This window comes from Leopardus geoffroyi, chromosome A2 (genome assembly GCF_018350155.1).
Source record: "Leopardus geoffroyi isolate Oge1 chromosome A2, O.geoffroyi_Oge1_pat1.0, whole genome shotgun sequence".
Taxonomy (NCBI): domain Eukaryota; kingdom Metazoa; phylum Chordata; class Mammalia; order Carnivora; family Felidae; genus Leopardus; species Leopardus geoffroyi.
Genome location: NC_059331.1, coordinates 121043099 through 121068875, shown reverse-complemented (window position 1 = coordinate 121068875; position 25777 = coordinate 121043099). Strand labels below are relative to the sequence as shown.

Here is a 25777-nt window from a genome sequence, read left to right as displayed (position 1 = left end):
AGCAAGGAGCGGGAGAGAACTATTCTGCAGGCCCACACCAGTATCCTTTTAGTCCAGGCTTGAGTCTGGCCGCCAGAAGGAGGCCTTCAAGAGTCTATAGTTCACTAGTTTTATTTTGTAGCTCTTATTTGAGAAGACTGAGAGTGGATTGTAGGGCAGGCATGGGGCTAAGCACTGTTTTATGTGTGTCATAGCAACCCTCTGAAGCTGGCACTATTCTTATCGTCCCCATGATACAGTTGAGATGACTGAGGCTTGGAGAGGTGAGGTAGGTCTTACCAAGGTCACTCAGCGAGGATTGGGACTAAGCAGCTGGATTCCGGAGCCCAAAGACTGTAGACAAGAAACCGGCTAAAGATTGGAACCCTGCTTGTGTAGATGTTGTCTGGAGCCTCAAAACCTCCATCGCTGAGACCTGCCTCTTCCAGAAAGCAGGTGCACTGTGCTTAGAAGGGAGTCAACATCCCTTCCCTATTTCGTGCAGAATGTCTAAGGGTTTTCAACCTTATACAAACATAAAAGAAGTTCCCTGTCCTTTTGCACGTTTCTGTCTTTCTGGCGAAGGCTGAGTTTTAATCGTAAAGACTTAGCTTTGATCATAAAGTTTTATGGAGTAAATGAAAGTTTCAAGTGATATAAAGGCTTGAAGTCCATGGAATGCAACTATTTATTAAAGCTTGGAACTTGCTGAATTTTATTAGATGACATCCAAGCCGCTTTAACTCTTGAGCTCATGACAAATGTCTATTTTCAGTTTTGGTCATGTGACCTGCCAATATTTCTTTTAGAATTGAAAATGAATTTGTGACTTAGAACTGGAAGTTTGTACCTTTTGGCCTCCTTCCCCCAACTCCCCCTCCCCCAAATACTCTGCTTCTGGTGACCACAAGTCTAATCTCTTTTTCTTTGTTTTCTGTGTGTGTGTGTGTGTGTGTGTGTGTGTGTGTGTGTGTTTTAGATTCTACATGTAAGTGAGATCATACACTGTCTTCCTTGTCTGACTTATTTCACTTAGCATAATGCTTTCAAGTTCCATCCATGTTGTCATAAATGGTTGGCTTCCTCAGTTTTCATGGCTGGATAATATTCCATTGTATGTATGTACCACAACTACTTTCTCCATTCATCCATCGATGGACACTTAGGTTGTTTCCATGTCTTGGCTGTTGTAGATAATGCTGCAGTGAACATGGGAGGGCACAGCTATCTTTTCAAATTAGTGTTTTGGTTTTCTTTGGATATATTTTCCAGAACTAGAATTGCTGAATCATATGGTAGTTCTTTTTTTCATTCTTTGAGGCACCTCCATACTGTTTTCCATACTGGCTGTGCTGGATTCTTTTTTTTTTTTTTTTTTTTTTAGAGAAGCATCCTTTGAATGCAAAATAAGAATATATCATTTGGAAGGCCGCATAGCGTGTACCTTTGCATAAATATGTGACCAAGAGATACAGATCAAGATGTTTTTCTTACGTGTCTATTCCTAGAGATTCTACATTTCTTTTAAGCTCATTTTGCAGAACAATAGATGTTTAGATAAAGTCATACTCTTGTTGGGAGCCTTCTTTTATTCTTTTTGCCCTTTTTTTTTTTAATTTTTTTTAACGTTTATTTATTTTTGAGACAGAGAGAGACAGAGCATGAACAGGGGAGGGGCAGAGAGAGAGGGAGACACAGAATCTGAAACAGGCTCCAGGCTCTGAGCTGTCAGCACAGAGCCCGACGCGGGGCTTGAACTCACAGACTGTGAGATCATGACCTGAGCCGAAGTCGGACGCTTAACCGACCGAGCCACCCAGGCGCCCCTCCTTTTTTTTTTTTTTTAATTGCAGCAGTGTGGTCTGGAAATTAGATGACACATGGTCTAGAAATGTCTAAGAAGTTGTACAGATTACCACAATACCGAAGTTCCAGCTTTCCCCATTCATTAATTTTCTCAACTGGCCATTTTAAGGACACACGTCTTCTCTCGGAGAAAATAATGGTCCCCAGTGAAATAAGAGTCTACCCTGAGGCCAGATGAAGTCAAGGTCCCTCTCACTCAGTCCTGTCTTCTGGGCTGCTGTATCATCTGTTACTCCATTACACTTGGGCTCTTCCCCCGTTTTTGAGGTTTTTCAATGTGTGTATAAAGCTCTCTTCAAGGCATATCCCCTTATTCTCTTTGATCGCCTCCATAAGTGGGGGTGGTTCCACCAACAGTCTGTGGTTGGTGATATGCTAGAGGATACAGCACTGCTATGACTCCTTCCAGAAGGGTAGCCCGCCCTGTGTCCTTCTGGGGACACGAAGGAGTTATGACCAGCCCATAGGTGAGTTCTTCAAAGAGATGTTCATTCCAGGTGGAGTGGCTAGGGGGGCGGGGACAGAGCAGAGCAGGGGGTGCTCAACATACCAGTCCTGAGGCTGACAACTCCTCCTTTTCCACTTCCAGGCAGGGCATAGGAACTAGGACCCGTGGACAGTGACGCTTTGTGTCCAGGCTTCGGTGTGTCTCATTTCCAAGGCCATTGCTCATTATCCTGGGTGAAGGTTCCACATGTTTTACCATAAAACGTGTACCTAGAAGCAAGGCAGAGAATGAGTATAGCTGCACCTATTTTTTTTTTTTTTGTTTTACCTAAACTTTAGTAAGAAATGCAGACGAGAAACGCAGAGCAGCTTAAACAATAGTAACTGCTAACATATGTGAAATTTCTGCAAGACGACATTGTTTCCATTATAGTATTATTCTCTGACACGATTTTTTTTTTCTTCTAGGGGAGCTGATTTTAGATATGAAATCTTTTTTCCTCCTTTAAGAGTAACCGGGTGGCAGGGGTACAGGAAGCCCGCTGTGAATGTTGCGGGAACATGTAAGAAGGGAGGGCTGCGACGGAATACGCAATTACAAGTTTCTTTAAGTCCCTAGTTCATTGTGCTTTTACACATCTGGATAATTAACCAAGCATTACATTCTCTCTAGACTATTTTTACAAGTACAATATGCTCCCAACGTGATTTCCATTAGGCTGTTCCAAACATCCTTTAAGAACTCAGAAAGATTGCAGACTGAGATTGAAAACCACTGTTCAGCTGTGATGTTGAGACCTTTTCCTCTCGTGGGGGGAAATACAAGACTGAGAGCTGAATTCCGAGATCCTTCCGATGTAAGAGGAAAAGTGGAGGCTTATTGCTTTTTTAAGCCCCAGGAATACAAGCATATACAAACACACCTTAATATCTCTGGTCCTCCTTGTCAGAGCCGAGCTCAAAATATGGTCACCATGGGAAAACGTGAGCCACACAACAACGGTGCTGGAAACTGCAGCTTGAAGCTTCTTTAAATATTAGGAAGGAATAATAAGGGCAGACTAAAATCCTGACGTGTCGATGGCTAACCTAATTTGAGTGATTGTGTTAGAAAAATACCTTTGTCTGGCTGAGGTCCTCATTCGAGGGTCACTGCTGAATTCTGAAACAATATATGTTCAGATAGTTAGTGGCCACGCTTTTCCTCTTTTCTTCTTTTATAATCGCTTTGATGCTGTTTCGAGCTTTTATGAGGCCAGGGTCTGATCTGCTGGTAGAAGGTTAGTGCTAATTCACAGGCTTTAGGAGCTTCGCCGGCCAGCTGCTGCCCACATTGATGAACACCAGCAAGAGATCGGAGAAACCACAGGGCTGATAGTTGTGCTGGTTGTTGTTCCCATCGTTGTTATAGGCAGGACTCAGAACAAAAGAAACAAGAGTTCATAAAATGACAGGATTGCGACTGGAAGTCCTAAGGGCCATAGAGTTCATTTCTAATAGGTGAACAAACCTAAAGTCTCTCCCCAAAATATACGTCTCTATTCTATTTAAAATACATCCAGAAAAGAGAAAGCTGGGTAAATAAAACATTTGATTTATTGTCTGGTTGTCTTTGAAAGTGCTGTGGTGGTCAGAGATCGTTAAATTGAGAAATAAATGATTTGGGAAGAGTAAACTAACCTGATCTTGCAAAAATAAATAAATAAATAAATAAATAAATAAATGTCTCCACAAGGAGAGTGAAAATAATTGAAATTTCATTATAATGTTTCAGTGTCTGTTTTCCATAAAATAATCCCATAATTGTCTACTGTGTGACAGCCTGAGCCACTCAACCAATGGAATGATTAATGAAAACAGCAGTGAAGGATTTGTCACACTGACACAGGGCACGGAAGTGTGTGATAGTCATTAGAAAGCAAAAATGAGATAAACATCATCGTTAGGAGAGCAGATGTGGACTGAACAGTGAGGAATCTGTTTTGGACATGGTTGTAGAACTACCCGTGTTTTCTTTGAATGGCCAACTTAGCAAGCTTGTAGGGGATGAACCCAGGGCTGAGCCCCAGCTTGGGAGACCATAGACTCGTAGTCTATTCCAGGACCCTTGACTGAAATGTGATTGGATATGAGAGATGGGAGATGTGGAGGCAGCCAAGCCTAGATGAAATCCCAGCCAGGCACGTGATTGAAATGCATAGACCCTCGCTTTCATCGTTTTAAAACATAGGAAGATAATGTTAACTGTCAGGTGGCTCAAATTAAAGTGGGGGAGGTAGCCTGTTCATAGTAGATCATAGTAGATGCTCAGAAATTGAGTGGATGTTCCTTCTTAATTTCCTGCCTGGATATATCCCAGATACACATGATAGTCACGGGGGAGGGGGGTGGTGGAGGGGGAGGAAAGGTGCCATAAAAATGTGGCTGTTTTCGCCTAAATTTGTCATCACCTTCAATAGAGCAATTTAAAGTACATGCCCTTCCATCTCAGAAAGAGCCAAAGAGATGTTCTATTGCTAGGTCTTATAACAAGACAGCTTAAGGGATGACCTCCAATAGAGAAAAAATGTTTAGCAGTAATGACAGGTTAGTCATTCATTTCTCAAATGTGTCTTCATGGTCCTACTATGTGCTGGGCAAGGTACACCTTGTGAGAATAATAATCCATGAAATGGTAGATTTTGCCCTATCACATTAAAAAAATTTTTTTAACATTTATTTATTATTGAGAGACAGAGCATGAGCATGGGAGGGGCAGAGAGGAGGAGACACAGAATCCGAAGCAGGCTCCAGGCTCTGAGCTGTCAGCACAGAGCCCAATGCAGGGCTCGAACTCACAAACCGGGAGGGCATGACCCGAGTCGAAGTCGGACGCTTAACCAACTGAGCCACCCAGGTGCCCTTGCCCTATCACATTTGAGTCAAGTTTTCTGTAATATTTTTTCAAAAAGAAAGCATTAGCTTTACGAGTCTTGTGTTGTATTCATTTTCGTGCCTTCTCAAATATCTACTGTGATGCCTTTGACAGAAGAGTTGCCTAATAAACCATTACTGAATGAAGACTGTACAATACAGGTTTACCACTGAAACGATTACTCGAGGAAATTTGGCCTCTTTTGTTCACCTTACAGAAATTATATTCGATAAATGTTCACTTATTGTTCCTCACATGAGAATATAGCACTTTTGGGCAGCAAACTGCATTTCAGGCATGTAAACACATCTTCTTATTACCACAAGGACTCTAAAATGTGCTCATGGTTATGAATGGATACGTTGTTTTGAGTCAACACTTTGCCTAAATAATTACTACTCCACAGAGGTCTGCATCAGTGAGGAGATCTTGTATAAATTACGCAGATTACGTAATTGTATCATACCTTGGAAGGAGTGTCAGTTTGGGAGTAGGTCAGGGCAGGTTTGATTCTGATTCTGCCACTTAACATCTCTGAGCCTCAATGCCCTCGTATTGAAATGGGAGTAATGGCATCTCCAGCATGCGATTATGGTGTAGAATTAATAGAGCTCTCGGGGGCTCCCAGCCTTTGAACTACAGACCCCTGCAGAGCCTTGGAAATATTACAAAGGGTCTGCAGACTCATAAGTACCCACATGATGCCTTTAGTCTATTTTGAACACATATGCATTCGCGTTTTTCAAATGCAAGTAAGTTAATTCAAGACCATTCATTCAATGACTGTTTACTGAGCACTAACAGATAAACAGCATCAGGCACAGGGGACATACTAACCCACAAAACAGACGTGGAGCCCTGTGTTCGTGGATCTTTGGTTCTAGTGTGGGTGGGAGAATAACGATGCACAAGATGAATTAGTTGAAGTGTATAGGAAAATGAATAGGATTCAATGAAAACATAGAGAAAAGAAATATAAAATGTCAAAAAAAGGGGGTGTCCAAATTTTAGAGGAAAAGCATTCCTAGAAGGCTTCACTGAAGGAAGTAGGGGAGTTAACCATAAGGACACTGAGGGAAGAGCATTCCGGGTGGCGGGAACAACTAATGCAAAGGCCCTGGTGGAAGGGGCCAGTATGGATCACAATCATGATTATGGTCCAAGACGGGCTGGAGAGGAATGAGCAAAAAGGTAGCAGGGAATAGTGTTAATGAAGTGACCAGATCATGCCAATCCTTATGCCTCCAAAAAAGCACTTTTGCTTTTACTCTGAAGGAGATGAGAAGTCATCAGAGGGTTCAGATTTATGTTCTAGTAGACCACCATCTTGAAAATAGACTGGATGAGGGGAAGGACAACAGTGGGGGCAGGGGGTGGTGGTTAGGCCACTGCAATAATCCAGGCAAAAGAGGATTACTCAAGGAAAAGGTGATGAAATATGGGTATGTGAAAACACCGGGTCCTGGACCTATTTTGACAGAATAGGTACAATTGACAAGGCTCGCTGATGAACTCTTGTGGGAAGAGAGAGAGAGAGTGTGTGTGTGTGGGGGGGGGGGGGTGGCGGGGGGAAGGAATGGCACCAAGATTTTTGGTCTAAGCAGTTAGAACAGAGTTAATAATAGAGAGGCTGTTGGAAGGCTTGGGGATTAGAGCTTCATTTTGAACATATGAAGTTTGATATTAGACATGAAGGTGATGGTCCAAAAGGAAGCTTTTTAATGTAAAAAATACAAAATGATTTTTTAAATCTCCCTGAATAGTAGCTTTTGTCAGCATAATCTAAAAGCAGAATTATAATGTTTGCATCCACAAAATATTTTAAAATTGGAAAAGAACTTTGTACTTGGAAAGGTTGGAAACAGAGATAGTTGTCAAGTGACAATTTCAGTAGCCAATAAATACTACTTTCCTTTTCCTCTTGCTTTAATACATGTTGCTTTCAAGCTGCATCATCGTAAGTATTTTGAAATCTTAATTTTGGCCTTGGGGGTTTCCTTTTCTTTGTAAATGAAGTTTTCAATGGAGCTTTCTGGTAAGAAAGGTTCTGTGGGTGGCGGAATTGTATTTACTGGCCCATGTTATTTTGGAAGGAAATTAGACTGTTCGCCTATTACACATCCACTTGTCATTTTTTGTGCACCTCACCCATGACTTGCATGTCACGGGTGCTATTTGGGATGCCAAAAGAAGTGACAGAGCTCTGTGCTATTGTGGAATTTACAGCGTAAGGTAAAGAAAATATATGGTATGTCTCATGTGGAAATACTGCTGTCTTACTTTAATTAGCTTAAACACATAATTTTATACCTTTTTTTAATGTTTGTTTATTTTTGAGAGACAGACAGACAGGGTGTGAGCTGGGGAGGGGCAGAGAGAGAGGGAGACACAGAATCCAAAGCAGGCTCCAGGCTCTGAGCCATTTGCCCAGAGCCCGACGCGGGGCTGGAACTCACGGACCGCGAGATCGTGACCCGAGCTGAAGTCGGACGCTTAACTGACTGAACCACCCAGGCGCCCCATAAACACATAATTTTTATAGCACCAATTTGTGATGGTTCATTTTAACACCTGCCCTTCTCAGTCTTACGCAGGGAAGTACGTGCCAGCCCTTGCACACTATATCCATACATTGAACCCCGTGATGACAACGAAAATCAACCTGAAAGGAGTTGCTATTGGGGATGCGTATTCTGATCCTGAATCAGTAGGTGTCTCCTTTTTCTTTTCTGTTCTGTCCCTGAAAAGATTAAATCCCCTTTAGTCAAATGGAGGCTCCTCTTACCTTAGAGACCTAACTTGGTAAAAGGAAATAATGTTGCCCAGTTGATTTTCTAATGATTGAAATCTTCCAATTTTTACAAAATGTTTTAAGCTGTCAACTCCCTATGTCAGCCTAGATTGGGTGTGAGTGCGAATGTGGGGCACGCACGTGTGTGTGATACGTTTGTGTGAATTTTGTGCACATGTGGGTTGCGTGTGTATGCTTGTGGTATGTGTGGGCATTGTGTGTGGTATGTGTATTGTGCATGTTTGTACGTGTTGTGTACGTGTTTGTGTGTTCTGTGAGATCTGTGTGTGTGAGTGTGTGTGTGTGTGTGTGTGTAATTGTCTTGCTTGGCTAATTTCAGCACGCGCTCAATGAATTACAAAGGGTTATTTCATCAAGCAAGTGGGTCCCTAACTTCTCTCTTTCTCTCCCTGTGGTATTTGTGTTTCTCTTCTCTCCTCAGATCATAGGGGGCTATGCAACATTCCTGTACCAAATTGGCTTATTGGATGAGAAGCAGAGAAAGTACTTCCAGAAGCAGTGTGATGACTGCGTGAAATACATCAGGGAGGAGAGGTGGTTTCAAGCCTTTGAAGTGAGTTCTGGGGCCTGCGTTGCCCTGGAGCAATGAGAACCATCTGAGGAGGGTCCTAGAATCCCCATGGCACTCAGGCATTTTGTTGTTGTTAGAGAAGGTCTATCTGGGATGCTGTCTGAGCTCAGGAGGCAGATGTGTGGGCTGGAAATGGAGAAAAGATCTGTCCCGGCCTCTTTGAATTTACTTGGGCTGTATTTTAAACCTTCGATCACCTTGGAGTGTTTATCTAACTGTGTCTTTCATTAACTGTTTTGATTTCTTTAAATGCTGTGTAGCCCTAAAGGCATACCCTATCACAAGGAAATCAGAAGAAAGGCTACCCAGAAAGTGGGTGCATGTGCTTCAACATATGCTCTATCCACACACGGTGTTTCAGCTGGAGAAGTGGCCCCAGTGTGTAACAAATGTCACACGTTCCTGTGCGTCAGGAACAAAGGTTATGAAGTATAGAAACCAGCACCTTTTACAGAGGGCCACTGGTGTTTGTAAATATTGTCACATTACTTCCCCAAAGCTGAATTTGAGGATCAAATAATATGGGTATATTCCTCACCCTTTTTGTTGGGGGGAGAGTTATTTCAAATCTGAGACTATATACTAGATAGTAAGACATTCGGGGTTTTGTTTGGGTTTGATTTGGTTTTGCCAGTGCACACAAAGACTGTGTATCCACAGTCTTCCTGAAGGGTTTTTGTTTTGTTTTGTTTTGTTTTGTTTTGCTGCTTTTGCCATAGAGCCATCATGTTTCCCACACGAGTAAATGAGGCAAGGATTGCATTTTGAGGACTTCGGTCTTTTTGTTATTGGGAACACATCCTGTACCATTAATGCTGAGGCCTGGTGTTAGCAGTCTTCTAGGCACTGCAGGTCAGCTGGTTCAGATTAAAACGAGAGACATACAAACTTAGAAGGGGGTAACAAATATAAAATGCTCCATTTTATAAGTAAGGGCGCCTGGTGTGGCTACAGAGTGTGGATTCAGAATCTCCTGTGCAATTGTAAATGCCAAGGAAGAGGGATCTTATGGGGACAGGGAGGGTTGCCTTTCAACTTGCGATGACTATTTTCAGTCTAGTGTTAGGCTGTCTGTTGTAGTAAGCGGAAAGGGTGAAAGGATTGAACTGTTAGAATTTAAAATTAATATCAAATTTTACATCATGTGAGACCAATAAGCAAGTGAGATATTTGATGTGTTTGTGAGGAAGCATCCAAGAATTATCGATGTTAAGAGGAAAAACATCTGATTGGCCCTGAGGGATAAGGAAAGCAGAAAAGATGTCCATGATGCATGATGCGGTAGCCTGAGCACCCACAGGTTTAGTGAAACAGTTGACAAGTTCAGGTTATTCTTTGCATTCGGAGGTAATGAGGAGACGCCCTGCAAGGTTAGAGTTTCTGCCAAACTAGATTCATCAGGAAAAAAAATGCAGAAAGACACCAAAATACAGTACAAAACAAAACGAAAACAAAAACAACAACAAAACCTGAAATCTTTGAAGGTATGCAATGTCTCTGTGACCATCGGTCCAATATTTGGAGTGATGAATTAACAAAAAAACCTTTGTTTTTTTTCAAGGGAAATAGATAAAATGGCACTTGGGAAAGTAAGCAAGTACTCATCAAATGTGTTTCAGTATATGCAATAGAAGTCTCCCAAGAAATCCTGAGACCCGAGAGAATACAAATGTCAAAATCACAGGCCTAAATAATAGAGGCTGTTTGATGCTCTGGTCCCTTAAAATGATTTAGTTAATCAAAGAGCAGTAACTCAGAGCTGGAGGGAACTTTATAGATCATCCTCTGCCCTTACACACACACACACACACACACACACGTACACACGTCCACACTTCCTTGGGGAGGAGGCTAAGGCCCAGAGGGCCTCCCTTCAATTGCCAGAAGCCACTTAATAGATTCTGGAAGGCCTAGAGCTAGAATCCATCCCCGCCCCAACACCATTCCCACCCCAGTATTTCTCCTGTGGCTAACTTTCAGGCAGTCTATAAAAATCCTGGGACAGGGGCACCTGGGTGGCTCAATCGGTTAAGCACTGACTTCGGCTCAGGTCTCATGATCTCGTGGTCTGTGAGTTTGAGCCCCATGCCGGGCTCTGTGCTGACAGTGTGGAGCTTAGAGCCTGCTTCAGATTCTGTGTGTGTCCCTCTCTCACTGCCCCTCCCCTGCTCATGCTCTTTCTCTCTCAATGATGAGTAAACATTAAAAAAACTTTTTTAAATAAAAAGATAAAAATAAAAATCCTGGGACATTTAGACATTCTGCAAGGCGCACAGTGGCCCGTCTCTGGTCCTGTATTGTCTCCCTTATCATGACAATGTTCTGGATCACAGAGTTCTTTTTGTGAAGCAAGTTTCAACCAGAAACTGGATTTCACAGGTCTGGACCACCCACCTTCTTTATTTGTTTGATAACAAATGATTTTTTACTCTGAAATCAGATCCATGCTTAAGGATTGAATTCATCTTCCATTGGTGTTGATAATTTCTAAAGATAAATGCCCCAAATGCTGCATCCATTCAGGACTACTGCTGGCCTACAGTGTTCCCTCTGCGTGGACAATTTAGAAAAAGGCGTCTCCCTTTGGGCTGACATAGTCCTATGGATTCAGGGCTTGGCAAGTGGACACCACCATTGTATGAGCTATCTCATACATGAGTCATGAGATGGCTCACACAATGGCTGTTTCTCCAAATGCAGCCCAAACCTAGTTATCCAGCTTGGCAAGCAGAACTTTGGCTGGTTCTCCGGCCCTTCTCACCCCTCCACCAGGCATCCCCATGACGTGCACAATCTGCACAGCCAGAGCCAGTGGTCCTGAGCGACCGTGGCATTGCTGGAGCATACTTACTGCCTCCCCTCCTTTCTACAGCGATGATCCTTTTCATACATGGTCCCTAGGCCTGTGGCCCTAGTAACTTGGATTAATTAACTTTGATACAGAAAACTAGTCCAATACAATAATAAAATTTTGTATTAAACCCAAGAGCATGGCCAGAAAGAATTGAAGACTAGGAGAGACCTCAGTGTGACCCTTGGGGAGCTAGGGTGTGTGTGGTAGAACACATGGGCTGAAGAGGCGTGGCCTGGGCTTGAATCTCAAGTCTGACGTTATTAGTAAGGCGTCCTTGGCAAGTGGCTTAACGTCTGTGTGCCTGTTTCCTCCCCTGTAGAACTAGGATACTGGTAACCTATATTCTTACCTTGTAAGAAAACCTAAAATCGCACCTGATCGTCGATTTTGAAAATGTGCCGAATTCATCCTTTTACAAGAGCTCCTTACAGACTCAATTTCCTCATCCCAAAACGTCCCAGTGTTCTCAATCTCTTTTATGACAATTTCATCTTCTTGCCCTACCCCACAGCCTGCTTCAGCCCTGCTGCTGCCGCTCTCCCCCTACCCCCCCCCCCCGCCCCCACGCAGGGGCTGGGTTCTTTCTTACCTACTCTGTAAGGCACTTGGTTAGGAGGTTAGAGGGGGTGTCCTTGCTCCTCAGTGCTACTTCCAGATCATATCCTTCTGGAAGCTCTGAGTGTTGATTCTCATATCCTCACATGATACCACCCACCACTTTTTTTTTTTTAATGTTTATTTTTGAGAGGTGGGGGGAGGCGCAGAGAGGGGTGGGGGAGACACAGAATCCGCAGCAGGCTCCAGGTTCTGAGCTGTCAGCGCAGAGCCCGACGCGGGGCTCAGACTCACGGACCACGAGATCATGACCTGAGCTGAAGTCGGACGCTTAACCGACTGAGCCACTCAGGCGCCCCACCACCCACCACTTCTTGTAGTTACCGACAACCCTCTGGCTTTCTCCTTCTCATCCTCTGAGTATTGTAGCTCCTGCCTCACTCTCCTTCTCTCTCAAGGGTATCATGCTTGCCATTGTTTCTAGTGATCACAGTATCCGCATGAATGACCCTTTTAATACCTGGCCCCTTAGTTCTTTGGCTTCCTCTCTTTTAGTGATCTTGTTCTCTTCTTTACCTTAGCTGTTCAGTCCCCCTCCCAAAAACAAATCTGAAAATCACTCCACGATCTCAGATTCCCATTGTGCCAGCTCACTTTTCTGAATATACAAACTCAAATAACCATCCTGCAACCCCACTGTCTTCCGGTCCATTGATCCTACTACAGTTTCATGATCCTTAACCCCTCTAAATCTTAGCTTCTCTAATTACCCGACTGAAATTCAAGGTCAGTCCACCTCCTTTGGCTGGACCGCCATCCTGGCTACAAGTGCCACTCTACACCCCACGCCTGCCTCTGTGCAGCTGCACGTGACTGGAGAAGAGCACGCAACCACTGCTCTCACCTCCGCTGGTGACCACTTTTTAAGGTCAGGAGTCCAAAGGGAACTTCCGCCAACTCCAAGCACCTGCTCATTTGTCCATACCCTCTGCCCTCTCTCCTCAAACTGTGGGTGAGTGGTCAGCCATCCGTGTTACGGCTGTCCTTCCCAACAAGCTCACTCCCACAGTCGGGGCTTTGGGCTCACTGTTTCCCCTGCCTGGAATGTTATTTCCCTAGATGTCTCCATGGTCCACTTCCTTCCTTCCAACAGGTGTTTACTCACACGCCACTTTCTCAGTGAGACCTCTGTTTCCTCCTCCCCGCGGCATCCGTGCTCACACACACACACACACACACACACACAGGCCCACACACCCCCATGACATTCCCTACTCTTCTTCTCTTTACTTTTCTCCTTAGGACTTCTCACGCTTACCTTACTGCATGTTTTTCCTATGAGTGCTTGCTTATTGTCCTCCTCTAGAATATAAGCTACATTAGGGAGGACTTTTGCTCTGTCATGTTCACAGGGCCATGTCCCCAATGCCTGAGACAGTGTCTAGCACAGAGAAGATGTGCGATAAAAGGTTGTTGAACAAAACAATGGAGGAGTGTCAACACAATGACAAATGTCTGTACGTTTTTACCTACCCTGATGTTTTCCTTGTTTCTTTCTTCCCTCTCTCCCGACCTAGGGACTGGATAAACTACTAGATGGTGACTTAACAAACAGCCCTTCTTACTTCCAGAATGTCACAGGATGTCCTAGTTACTATAACCTGTTACAGTGCAAGGTAATGAGTGCAACAGTTTACAAACTATACTAGTGTTTGCTTAAACCTTTTGGTAACACCAAACGTCCTTCGACTTGAGAAATACTATAGCTGGGATGGGGGGTGGGAGGGAGGGGGGGTAGGTGATGGGTATTGAAGAGGGCATCTTTTGGGATGAGCACTGGGTGTTGTATGGAAACCAATCTGACAATAAATTTCATATATTAAAAAAGAGAGAGAGAGAGAGAGAAATACTATAGCTGACTTTATACTAGATAAATATGTCCTAACTGTAGTGCATTATTTGGTCTACTAATCTGTAGGATTTTTTTCCCCCACTGATGTTGTATATGTTATAATCTGACCATCAAGAATGTATGATATTCCAGATAACTCAGAACAATCTCTGATTAACACAGTTTCCCCCCAGTAGAACTTGTGATACAAAAGTTCTTTTGTCAAGGATAGGCCAGTATTGCAGTTCTGGGTATGAGGTTCCAGAATGCCAAGACTGTAGTGAATTTCTTGAAAGTGTCCACATTATTTGTTCTGTACTTAAGGCAGCTTGGATAATCAAAACTGCCAAAGCCTTTATGAAAATATTTGCTTTGTCTTACTTTTAACTTAAGAAGGTTTGTGCGCTTAGGATGGCCCTCACTTCAAGCTCTCTGGAATATTTCTTAAAGTATTCAAGTAGTTTTCTTTCATAAAAGCAGGCCAAAGTTGATGTCTTTTGTGAAGAATTAATCAAATATAACCAAGGGAGCCAAAGTGGGGATTTGGATTTGTACGATCTTTGTCTAGTGTATATGACAATGTATCTTGTTTTTAAAATTGCCTTATTTATTAACTATTTCATAAATAAAATACAAAGCTAATTTCAATAGAATTTGCTAACCCTGTGGTTTTGGATCTAGAGTCTACCAAGAGGAAAACATATGGTAGGCAAGAGAGAAACAGAATTTGTAATTACATTTCTTTTTTCCTTACAAAGTAATGTATTCAACAAATTAGCATAAATTGATGATGCACGAAATTATTGATCTCAAACTCTAAGTTTTTTTATGATTTTTGTCATTTTTTAAAATAGCACTTACTCCTTTGTCTTTTAGTATGATGAATATCACAGACTTTTCAACGTTTATTTATTTTTGGGACAGAGAGAGACAGAGCATGAATGGGGGAGGGGCAGAGAGAGAGGGAGACACAGAATCGGAAACAGGCTCCAGGCTCTGAGCCATCAGCCCAGAGCCCGACGCGGGGCTCGAACCCACGGACCACGAGATCGTGACCTGGCTGAAGTCAGACGCTCAACCGACTGCGCCACCCAGGCGCCCCTCACAGACTTTTCAATACCACAGACTTTTATGCAATATATATATATATTTTTTTAAATAAGGATCATGGGCGACTTTTCTTTTGTCTGATGTCCTTCATAAGGTATCATCTGTTTTTACACTTGGTATATTTCCCCCTTTCAATTATGGTTAGCTGATTATTTTCTATGTATGGTTTTAATAAACAGAAGAACATGCAAAAGAAAGCCCAGCTTTTAGTCCGCCATGCCACCGCCCCGGCTCCTGTGGTCTATTTGACCCTCCTCCCGAAGAGCCTCCGACAAGAAGCAAATGGCTTTTGATAATCTCACCTCTTCCGTTTTTCTGGTCTTGGCCTCAAGCGGGGCTGTTGATTGGAGTCATAGACTGCAGAAGTTTCGTTACCGAGAAAGGAAAATTGAGCATTTGCAAATTGGCTATTAGGCTGTGAAGGTATCAGATCATCCAGTTTTATTGTCAGTAACATTTAAATTACCTCACAACCCCCAAGTTAAAAATGTCAGGGTGGAGACCAGAGTTAACAGCCATGTCTCATCTTGTTCATGATGGTTTATGTTCTGAGAAATTTGAAGCTTTTTCCCAGCACGTTGTTCCTGTCACCAAGTCATGTTCTGATATTTTTCTGATGTCTCCTTCTGCCAGGAACCCGAGGACCAAAATTACTATGGGAAATTTTTGTCCCTCCCACAAGTGAGACAAGCCATCCACGTGGGAAACCGGACTTTTAGTGATGGATCCCAAGTTGAAAAGTACATGCGAGAAGATACAGTAAAGTCCGTTAAGCTATGGTTAGCTGAAATCATGGATAATTATAAGGTAAGAGGGTTACTTCTTTTACTGTTGATTTCAAGAACTTTTTAGATTATCTAGAGCAGAGGTGACTTTCTTTTGTTTGTAATTTGACGTCCGCCATGTTTTTATCTTTAAGATATTTTACAAATGTAAATAACAGCTCCCCTACTGTTTGATTTCGTTGAATTAAGTGGGTTTTTTTTCCTTCTAATTAAATCACTGTCCCCTGATGGTTCCTTAAAATGGAATTCTCTTTGGCACATGCCACCTCTCATCATTTCTTGAGAAAAGAAGTACAGCAGAGCCAAGAAGTTGATTGGCCTGTGGAAGCCGGTTTTGCCTTATTGCCTGCTTTATAATATTAATCCCCACGAAGTCAGGAATTAATGCAGCCAACTGGTTATTCCAAAAGATGCATTTTACCTAATAATTGTATTCATTCCCATTGCTTAGCCACCATTTTTTCAGTATCTACGTTAAGCCCAAGAGCGTGCTAGGCTGTCAAGTTGAAACAATGAATGAGAAAGTCTCTGTCTTGAGGAGTGTAAATTCAAGTACTTCGTTGTCTGAGATGTTCTGCCTGATTTGGTGCTGGATGTACCAGGGGCGCCTGGGTGGCGCAGTCGGTTAAGCGTCCGACTTCAGCCAGGTCACGATCTCGCGGTCCGTGAGTTCGAGCCCCGCGTCGGGCTCTGGGCTGATGGCTCGGAGCCTGGAGCCTGTTTCCGATTCTGTGTCTCCCTCTCTCTCTGCCCCTCCCCCGTTCATGCTCTGTCTCTCTCTGTCCCAAAAATAAATAAACGTTGGTGCTGGATGTACCAAAGGAAAGTGAAAGCGTGAAGCCCTGAAAATTCAGGCAAAGGGGTCATGGATCCTAGAATTCTCAAAGTGAGGGATGGGCACCAAGAGCAAATGATGGAGGGAGGAGTCATCCTGTGAATTTCTTTGCTGCTCCTTTATTCTCACTTCCTTCTCTGATCTTCTTGGGCTCTTATCATCTGTCCCAGGCGTGGTATATGGGCCAGCTCTGCAGGGTAAGTGTGCTCATGATCGAGATCACCACCCGAGGTGATCCACTTCCTCTCTATTTCCTGGCAGAGGCAAGAGTAATGTTTGAGATGAACCAAAAACAGGGCAGCTGGTCTCTGACACACCTTTGTATAAATTAGAAAAAAAGGCAACCACACCTCAGGATACTTTAGTTCCACTGGTCAAAAAATTCTCCAAATACATTGCTTTAATTTGAGCCAAACCCTTTACTACCATTTTCTGCATGAGGAATACACAGGTCTACGATGTCTCTATTAGGAATACTTTCCCTCAGGATTATTCAGGCTACAGCTGTCATTACCGTGTAAGGGAGTCCATCACCACACGTACCCTTACTAGATTGTGTTTTGAAATATGCCAGACCTAGAAGGCCTCATTTTTTTTTTTGATGATTTGAGTCCCTAGACATACATACAGCCTTTAATGAAAATAATCTAAGGCCGATGCCATGCAGTCTACAAATCCATTACAAATTTGCAGAACTTTATGAAATGCTTTCTAGGAAAGAAAGGGTCTGGCTGGATGAGGTCAGAATTTCAACCATCCTTGTGTTTGGTTCTTTTGGGGGGTCCTTCATGCTTGCCAGTTGGAGACTTCTCTGCACACCTGTTTAAAGCACTTAGCTGGTCATCCTCTTCTGCAAGCTCTCAGACCATGTTGTCTCTACAACTATGGGCACACTTAGAACACTGTACTGCCATTACAGGCTGTCATTTCCAGCACTGGAGCAGATCTAAAGAATGAATGAATGAATGAACGAATGAATGAATGAATGAATGAATGAAAAATAAGTTCCATAAATTAGTGATACATCAAAAATATATCTTATGAACTTTTCCATAAATCATTAGATTTTATCTACAAATTTATTAGGCCATGAAGAGCTGAACGCTTGTGTTTTCAAGGCATAAACAATAGACTATAATATAACATCAAAGAATGCAAAGTGGGTTTTTTTGAGGGGAGAGCAAATAAGGAAGTTTGTACATTTTTTTGTGCCCTTGGGAGATACATTTTCTCACTATACATTTAACTAGAATATGGTTCTTTTCTCAACCACGTGAGGATAGGGTGGACCGTGCATCTCCCCTGAGAATATAAACTCTTCTGATATTGGCTAATTGCCATGGAGTATCCGTGGAGTATCCATTTATCTTAACTGATAAAGACTATATTGACTAAAAACGACCCAGTATTTTGATATGTAGACTTCTCTGTCCTTGCTTCCCATGTGTCTTAAACCAACCAATATGAATTTTAATGAAATCAGAATATTTCTGAGACTTGAAGCTCTGAATCAGTTGTTAGATAAAAAAGAGAGTAGATTAGTGGTACAGATAAGCCATGTTTCCATAAAGAAAGAGAACAAGGGGCGCCTGGGTGGCTTGGTCGGTTAAGCGTCCGACTTCGGCTCGGGTCATGATCTCACGGTCCGTGAGTTCGAGCCCCGCGTCGGACTCTGTGCTGACAGCTCAGAGCCTGGAGCCTGCTTCGGATTCTGTGTCTCCCTCTCTCTCTGCTCCTCCCCTGTTCATGCTCTGTCTCTCTCTGTCTCAAAAGTAAATAAGCATTAAAAAAAAATTAAAAAAAAAAGATAGAACAAAATGTGCAGTCAGTCCGAGTGCAGACTACAAAATGGCGCTTCTAAAGCAGACTATGTATTTTGCTACAGCTGAGGTTGCCTCCAGGGCAACGATGATCTTTGGCTTGTCTGTTAATGGTGGTGAACCTCAGTGTATATGCAATAGAATCAGAACAACCTACGTTGGCTTAAAACATTAGTACCCTCAAAGTTATATTTATGCAAGTCTCAGTGCTAATTTGTCATAGAAAACAGTGCACATGTTTCTATTCATAGGAACTTGGAGGTCTTTTTCCGGTACCAGATTCACTTTAGGCAACACGAAGTATCTCTGATGGGCTGAGGAGACCTTCGACAGTTTCTGGGAACTAATAGAACTCCTGGCCACATGAGTTTCTGTGTAGACTGCATAAACATATAATCATTTTCTGGCAATGCCTTACAGGGAATGTGTATTCAAAGTCATTCTCTTTCATTAACTTCAGATCTTTGAGCAGTAAATTGAAATATACTAGCAGTTTTCAAAATAACTAGGAAGAGAAATAATCTCTTGGACTATTGGAATTCTTCATGATTAAATCGAAGTCACAATATTATCAGGAATTTTAGGAGTCAGCTGTGTTGTAGAGAATGGTGGTTATGAGCATGGGTTCTCAAATATTTTGAGTTTGAATTCTGGTTCCCCATTCACTGGCTGTGTCCCCTTGGAGGAAGATACTTAAACTCTCTGTTCTTCAGCTTTCTCATCCATAAAAGGAGAATAATCATAGCACTTGTAGGTGAGTTCTTGTGAGAACGTAAATAGATTACGTATGTGAAAACACTTAGAACAGTGACTGATGGTTAGAAAGTACTTGAAAATATAAGCTATTATCAATGATGTTCAACAAATTTTAGCAAAAGTCCTTAAGCACGTGCTATATATAAAAGTTATATAAGAAACCCTGGAAAACACAAAAATAAGAAAGACTTAACAGACTTTTGGTTTCTAGTCCAGCATGTAAGGAGCTTAGAAGTTACCACTCGATCCCAAGAACAAGTAAAAAGTTAAACAAACTGAAAAGTCAACAGCTCTTCTTAGATCTGTGAGAGAAGTGAGGTCAGAGGGCAAACCACTTCTCCACAAATTAGAAAGAGGCCAATACCACAACTTAATCCAAGCAGAAACTTCCATAGGAACCAATGCCAGGTAGGAAAGCCTGCGCTGTAAGTTTTTACAATAAGAAAATGAACAACCCCATTTAAAAAAAAATAGTCAAAGACCTTAACGGACCCAAGTCTTTTTGTTTTTTAATTAAAATTTTTTTTAATGTTTATGCATTTTTGAGAGTCAGAGAGAGGGTTTGAGTGGGGGAGAGGCAGAGAGAGAGGGAGACACAGAATCTGAAGCAGGCCTCAGGCTCTGAGCTGTCAGCGCAGAGCCCGACACGGGGCTCAAATCCATGAACCATGAGATCATGACCTGAACCAAAGTCCAGCACTTAACCAACTGAGCCACCAGGCCCAGTCTTAAGACCTTCACCTCACTCAAGAAGATATGCAGGTGGGATGGACGCATATGCAGAGATGTTCAACATGATATATGCCATTAGGGAATTGCAAATTTAAACCATAATATACCACTACATACCTATTATGACCCAAATGAATGACCCAAATCCAAAACACTGACAACACCAAGTTCTAGGGAGGATATGGAGTAATAGGAACTCTTATTCATTGCTGGTAGAAATGCAAATTTGTACAGAACCTTGGCAGTCCATTTGTGTGTTTGTTGTAAAACTAAACAACTCTTACCGTATGATGCACTAATCATACTCTTGGGTATTTACCCAAATGAGTTGAAAACTCATGTCCACACAAAACCCTTCATGCAGATGTTTGTAGCAGCATTATTCATGATTGCCAAAACTTAGAAGCAACAAGATGCCCTTTAGTAGGTGAGCAGGTGACCTGTAGTGTAGACAATGGACAGTATTACTCAGCGCTAAAAAGAATGAGCTATCAAGCCATGAAAAGACATAGAGGAAACTTAAATGAAAGAAGTCAGTATGAGAAAGCTACATACGGTATGTTCCAACTATATGAGATTCTGAAAAGGACAAAAGTATGGAGACAGTAACGGGTTCACTTCTTGCCAGGGGTTAGGGAGGAAGGTGAGGTGAATAGGCAGGGTGTAGATGATCTTTAGGGCAGTGAAACTATTCTGTATGATCTTACAGTGATGGAGACATGTCATTATACATTCGTCAAAATCCATAAAATACACAATACCGCAAGTGAACCCTAATGTAAACTAGGGGCTTTGAGTGATAATGATGTATTAGTGTAGGTTCATGTGTTGCAACGAATGTACCACTGTGGTGGGGGAAGTCGATGATGGGGGAGTTTGTGCGTACATGGGGACAGGGGATGTAATGGATTTGTCTGTTCTATTTTGCTGTATGCCGAAACTGCTCTAAGAAGGAAAGCTTACGAGTTAAAAAGCAAAAAGGCTTGATTGTCTGCCTAGTGAAAAAGATAGTTACCAGTAGAGTTGATAAAAGGTAGACTCATTTTCTGCTTCCAGTACAATGATAAAGTAGACACTGAAACACCCCTTCGTTGAAATACAACTAAATTCAGAGCAAATTACAACAAATGTGATTGCGATGCTTTTAACCGAAGGAGACCTCAAAGCGAAAAACAAAACAAAACGGAAAAAAAAAACCAGAAAAGAAAAACAAAATATTTCAGATTTTTGTTAGCTAAGTTTGACACAAATGTAATCTCATAATCAAAAATCACCCAGTATGCTGGGAAACAGGCTACCCATTGCTAAGGATAAGCAGAAGCAATTATAAAATGTGGAGCTATCCAAGGCACCTCCGATGTAGGAAATATGAGGCACAGAATAGAGAATAACTAGGTATGAAAGATTTACACGCATAGAAATGGAGTTGAAAATAAGCAATGAACAAGGAACCATCAAGTAGGGCTAGGCCAATTTGAAGGAGAACCAGTAAGAGCTGTTACAAATGAAAAATACAGTTGTTGTATTTAAAGCCCAGTGCTTGCGATAAAGAACAGATTAGACATTGCTGCCAATAAGATTCACGGGTTAGAAGAAATTAACCAAAATGGAACACAGTAAGACAGAGAAGAGTTGAACAATATGATTAGTGAGCTTGATTTAATGAATGTATATAAATCTCTAAACGTAATAATCAGCAAGCCTTAAATATCTTAAAGAATTTGCATCATACAGCCCTTATTCTCTGACCATATACAATTAGTTTAAAAATCAAAAATAACAGTATACATTAAAATGTCAAAAAATACAAATGAAAATGTAAATCTGTGTCACTTAGGTATCAAAAATGTAACGTTCAAAAAAGGATGAAAACTACACGTATAGTGATTTAAAACGTAATGCAGTATCACTAGAAAGAAAACTTATGGCAACAAATTTTAAGCAGATAAAATGGGCAGAATTCTTGGAAAATAGAATTTACAAACACTGATTCAAGGAGAAATAGAAAACCGTAATGGTCCTTAACCATTGAATAAATTGAGTCAATAGGTGAAAATTTTACCACAAAAAAACACCATACCAACAGGGTTGTATATGTAAATTCTGCCTTTCTTGAACTAGATTAACCCAATTTTATACAGACTTTTTTACAGAGAACAGAAAAAAAGAAAATACTATTCAAATTGTTCTAGGGCACTATCATGTTGTTACCAAAAACATTTAAGGAAGAAGATGGAAAACTCTAGAACAATCTCACTTAGGGGCATGTATGTAAAAATCCTAAACAGGATATTAAAACAATCTGATCTACCAATGAATAAAAAAGGTCAAGTTTAGTTGATCCCGTGTATACAAGGACACTTTTGTATTAGAAATTCTATCATAGGGACACCTGGGTGGCTCAGTCAGTTAAGCAGCCCACTTCAGCTCAGGTTATGATCGCAAGGTCCATGGGTTCGAGCCCCACATCGGGCTCTGTGCTGACAGCTCAGAGCCTGGAGCCTGCTTTGGATTCTGTGTCTCCCTCTATCTCTGCTACCCGCCTCCACCCCCACTCACACTCTGTCTCTCTCTCTCTGTCTTTCAAAACTGAGTAAACATTAAAAATTTTAAAAAAAAGAAAAGAAATTCTATCATAAAATTCACCACACTAAAATTTTAACTTTTTTAAATGTTTATTTTTGAGAGAGACAGAGACAGAGTGCAAGCAGGAGAGGGGCAGAGAGAGAGGCAGACACAGAATCCGGATCACGGTTCAGGCTCTGAGCTGGCAGCACAGAGCCTGAGATGTGGCTCAAACTCACAAACTGCAAAATCATGACCTGAGCTGAAGTTGGACACTTAACGGACTGAGCCACCCGGGTGCCCCACCACACTAAAATTTTGAAAAAGAAAAACATTTTTGTTTCATCTAAATAGATGCGAAAAGTGGATTTGATAGAATTAAAATGCACTTACGATAAGATTTTTGGCAAACTGGTAACAATATCTGTATTAGTTTCTTATGGCTACTATAATACCATTACCACAGACTTGATGCCATAAACTACAGAAATGTATTTTCTCATAGTTCTGGAGAATAGAAATCAAAGTGTCAGCAAGGACCCATTCCCTTTAGAGGCTCTGTGGGATAATACATTCCTTGTCACTCCCAGTTTCTGGTGGCTCTTAGCATTCGTTGGCTCGTGGCCACATCATTCTAATCTCTATCTCTGTGGTCACATTGACTTCTTCTGGTCTATGGTCAAATATCCTTCTGCCTCCCTCTTATAAGGAGGCATTTTAGGGACTGCATTTAGGGACATTCTGGATAATCCAGGATAATCTCCCAAAATGCTTAATTTAGTCACATCTGCAAAGTGTGTCTTCCTCCTTTGTTCCTCCGTTCCTTTCTTCCTTTTTTATTTGCTACATAAAGTAACATTTACAGGTACCAGGGATTAGGATTGAGTATCTTTGAGAAGGGGCGATTATTCAGCCTAGCACAGTATGAGACTTCCTTGACTTGATAAAAAATCTACCAAAAGCCTACAATAAGGATTATTCTGTTTCATAAAACAGAACACACATTGCTTTAGAATCGGAGTCCATTATGGTATGAACAAATGAATTAAAAAATGAATGGAGGGATATTCCCATTACTAAATGTATAAGGAATAATGGAATCATTATTTGGCAAATAGTACAGTAATAGTTGTTTCAGGCAAGAATCACTAATAGATGCTAAATTCAGTGAGTGAAACTATGATGAGAAACAGGGTATCAATGTCGTCTCAAAGTATTCCCCTTCAAAATATTTATGATGAAAGGAAAAAATTAGTAACTTCACAGGAGAGAAACCTGGCATGTAGGAACCAAATGATCTCAGTTAACATTACCATTAATGAGACAGATCAATATTATATGCCTCCGATGTATTGTACTAAGAAGACACAATAACACTAATGTGATATTCTGTCAAAAAATGTCTAAGAGGAATTTGATCACGAAGAAACACCAGGCAAACTAAAACTGGGGGACATTTCACAAAGTAATTGCTAATACTGGTCAAAAGGTCACGAAAAACCAAAGACGAAGAGGAGAAGAGGAAGAGGATGAAGAGAAAGAAGAGGAAGAAGGTTGAGAAAGAAGAAGAAGGAGGAGAGAGAAGGGAGGGAGGAAGGAAGGAAGGAAGGAAGGAAGGAAGGAAGGAAGGAAGGAAGGAAGAAGGAAGGAAGAAGGAAGGAAGGAAGAAGGAAGGAAGGAGGAAGGAAGGAAGGAAGGAAGGAAGAAGGAAGGAAGAAGGAAGGAAGGAAGGAAGGAAGAAGGAAGGAAGGAAGGAAGGAAGGAAGGAAGGAAGAAGGAAGGAAGGAAGGAAGAAGGAAGGAAGGAAGGAAGAAGGAAGGAAGGAAGGAAGGAAGGAAGGAAGGAAGGAAGAAGGAAGGAAGGAAGGAAGAAGGAAGGAAGGAAGGAAGAAGGAAGGAAGGAAGGAAGGAAGGAAGGAAGGAAGGAAGGAAGGAGGAAGGAAGGAAGGAAGGAAGGAAGGAAGGAGGAGAGAAAGAAGAAAAGAAGACAAACAAAACCCAACCTGAGGGACTAAGGAGACTTGAAACCTAAATACATACAATGCGTGACCTTTTATTGGATCTAGGACCCTAAAAAGCTTATTAGGTGACAAATGGAAAATTTTGAATAAAATCTGTAGAATAGGAAATGGTTTATATCAATATTAATTTTCTGGCCTTAATGAGTTCATGGTGATTATGTTAGATGTTAATAATTTGAAGGCTACATAAAGGGTACACAGAAATTCTTTGTACTATATAACAGCTTTATTGAGGATACACTTCACATACTGCAGAATTTACCCATTTAGAATGTTCAGATCTGTGGTTTTTAGGATATTACCACTATTTAATTTCAGAACATTTTCGTCATGTCCCAAAAAATCCCTCATCTTTTAGCAGTAATGCCCGCATTCTCCCTCTCTTCAGCTCCCAGCAGCTATTACTCTACCCTTTCTATGGATTCGCCTATTTTAGACGTTGTTCTATAAATGGAAGCCCGTAACATGTGGCCTTTTGTGACTGGCCTCGTTCACTTAGCATAATACTTTCAGGTTCATCCACGTAGCTTGTGTCAGTATTTCATTCATTTTTATTGCCAAATAATATTCTGTTGCATGGATATGCCCCATTTTATTCATCCATTCATCAGTTGTTCCCACTTTTTGATTATTATGACTAATGCTGCTATGAGCATTCATGTGCAAGTTTTTGTGTGGACATGTGTTTTCGATTCTCTCTCAATTCTCTTGGCCATATCCATAGGAATGGAATTTCTGGGTCATATGGTAACTCTACATCTAACGTTTTGAAGAACTGCCAAACTTTCCAAAGTGGCTGCGCCATTTTGCAATTTCCCCAGCAATGGATGAGAGTTTGAATTTCTCCACATCTTTGTCAACACTTTGACATTTTTAGTATGAACTATCCCTTTGTGGTTTTGACTGCCGTGTCTCTAATGACTAATGATGTTGAACATCTTTCCATGTGCTTTTCACTGTTCATTTTTGTAAATTCTTGGGAGAAATGTCTCTTCAAGTCCTTTACCCATTTATTAATTGAGTTATTTGCCTTTTTATTGTTGAGTTGTGGGAGTTCTTGATGTATTCTGAATATTAATTAGTCCTTCATCCAGCATAGGATTTGGAAATATTGTCTCCCATTCTGTGGACTGTCTTTTCATTTTCTTGGTGGTGTCCATTGAAGCCCCAAAGTTTTCAATTCTGATGAAGTAAGTCCAATTTGTCTCTGTTTTCTTTTGTCACTTAATGCTTTTGCTAGTATATCTAAGAAACCAGTGCCTAAC

At 41.5% G+C, this 25777-nt stretch overlaps 1 protein-coding gene across 2 annotated transcripts in view; it reads left to right on the top strand.

The window, feature by feature from the left end:
• The window catches only part of CPVL (carboxypeptidase vitellogenic like), a 133575-nt gene that overhangs the window by 55749 nt on the left and 52049 nt on the right, over positions 1 to 25777 (top strand). Inside the window, exons 8-11 of one of the 2 annotated variants that reach the window (XM_045495180.1) lie at positions 7791 to 7913; positions 8440 to 8571; positions 13576 to 13674; positions 15633 to 15806. In XM_045495180.1, the coding sequence (XP_045351136.1) occupies positions 7791 to 7913; positions 8440 to 8571; positions 13576 to 13674; positions 15633 to 15806 (528 nt within the window). The remainder of the gene's footprint in view (positions 1 to 7790; positions 7914 to 8439; positions 8572 to 13575; positions 13675 to 15632; positions 15807 to 25777) is intronic. The other variant, XM_045495181.1, reaches the window with a different exon arrangement.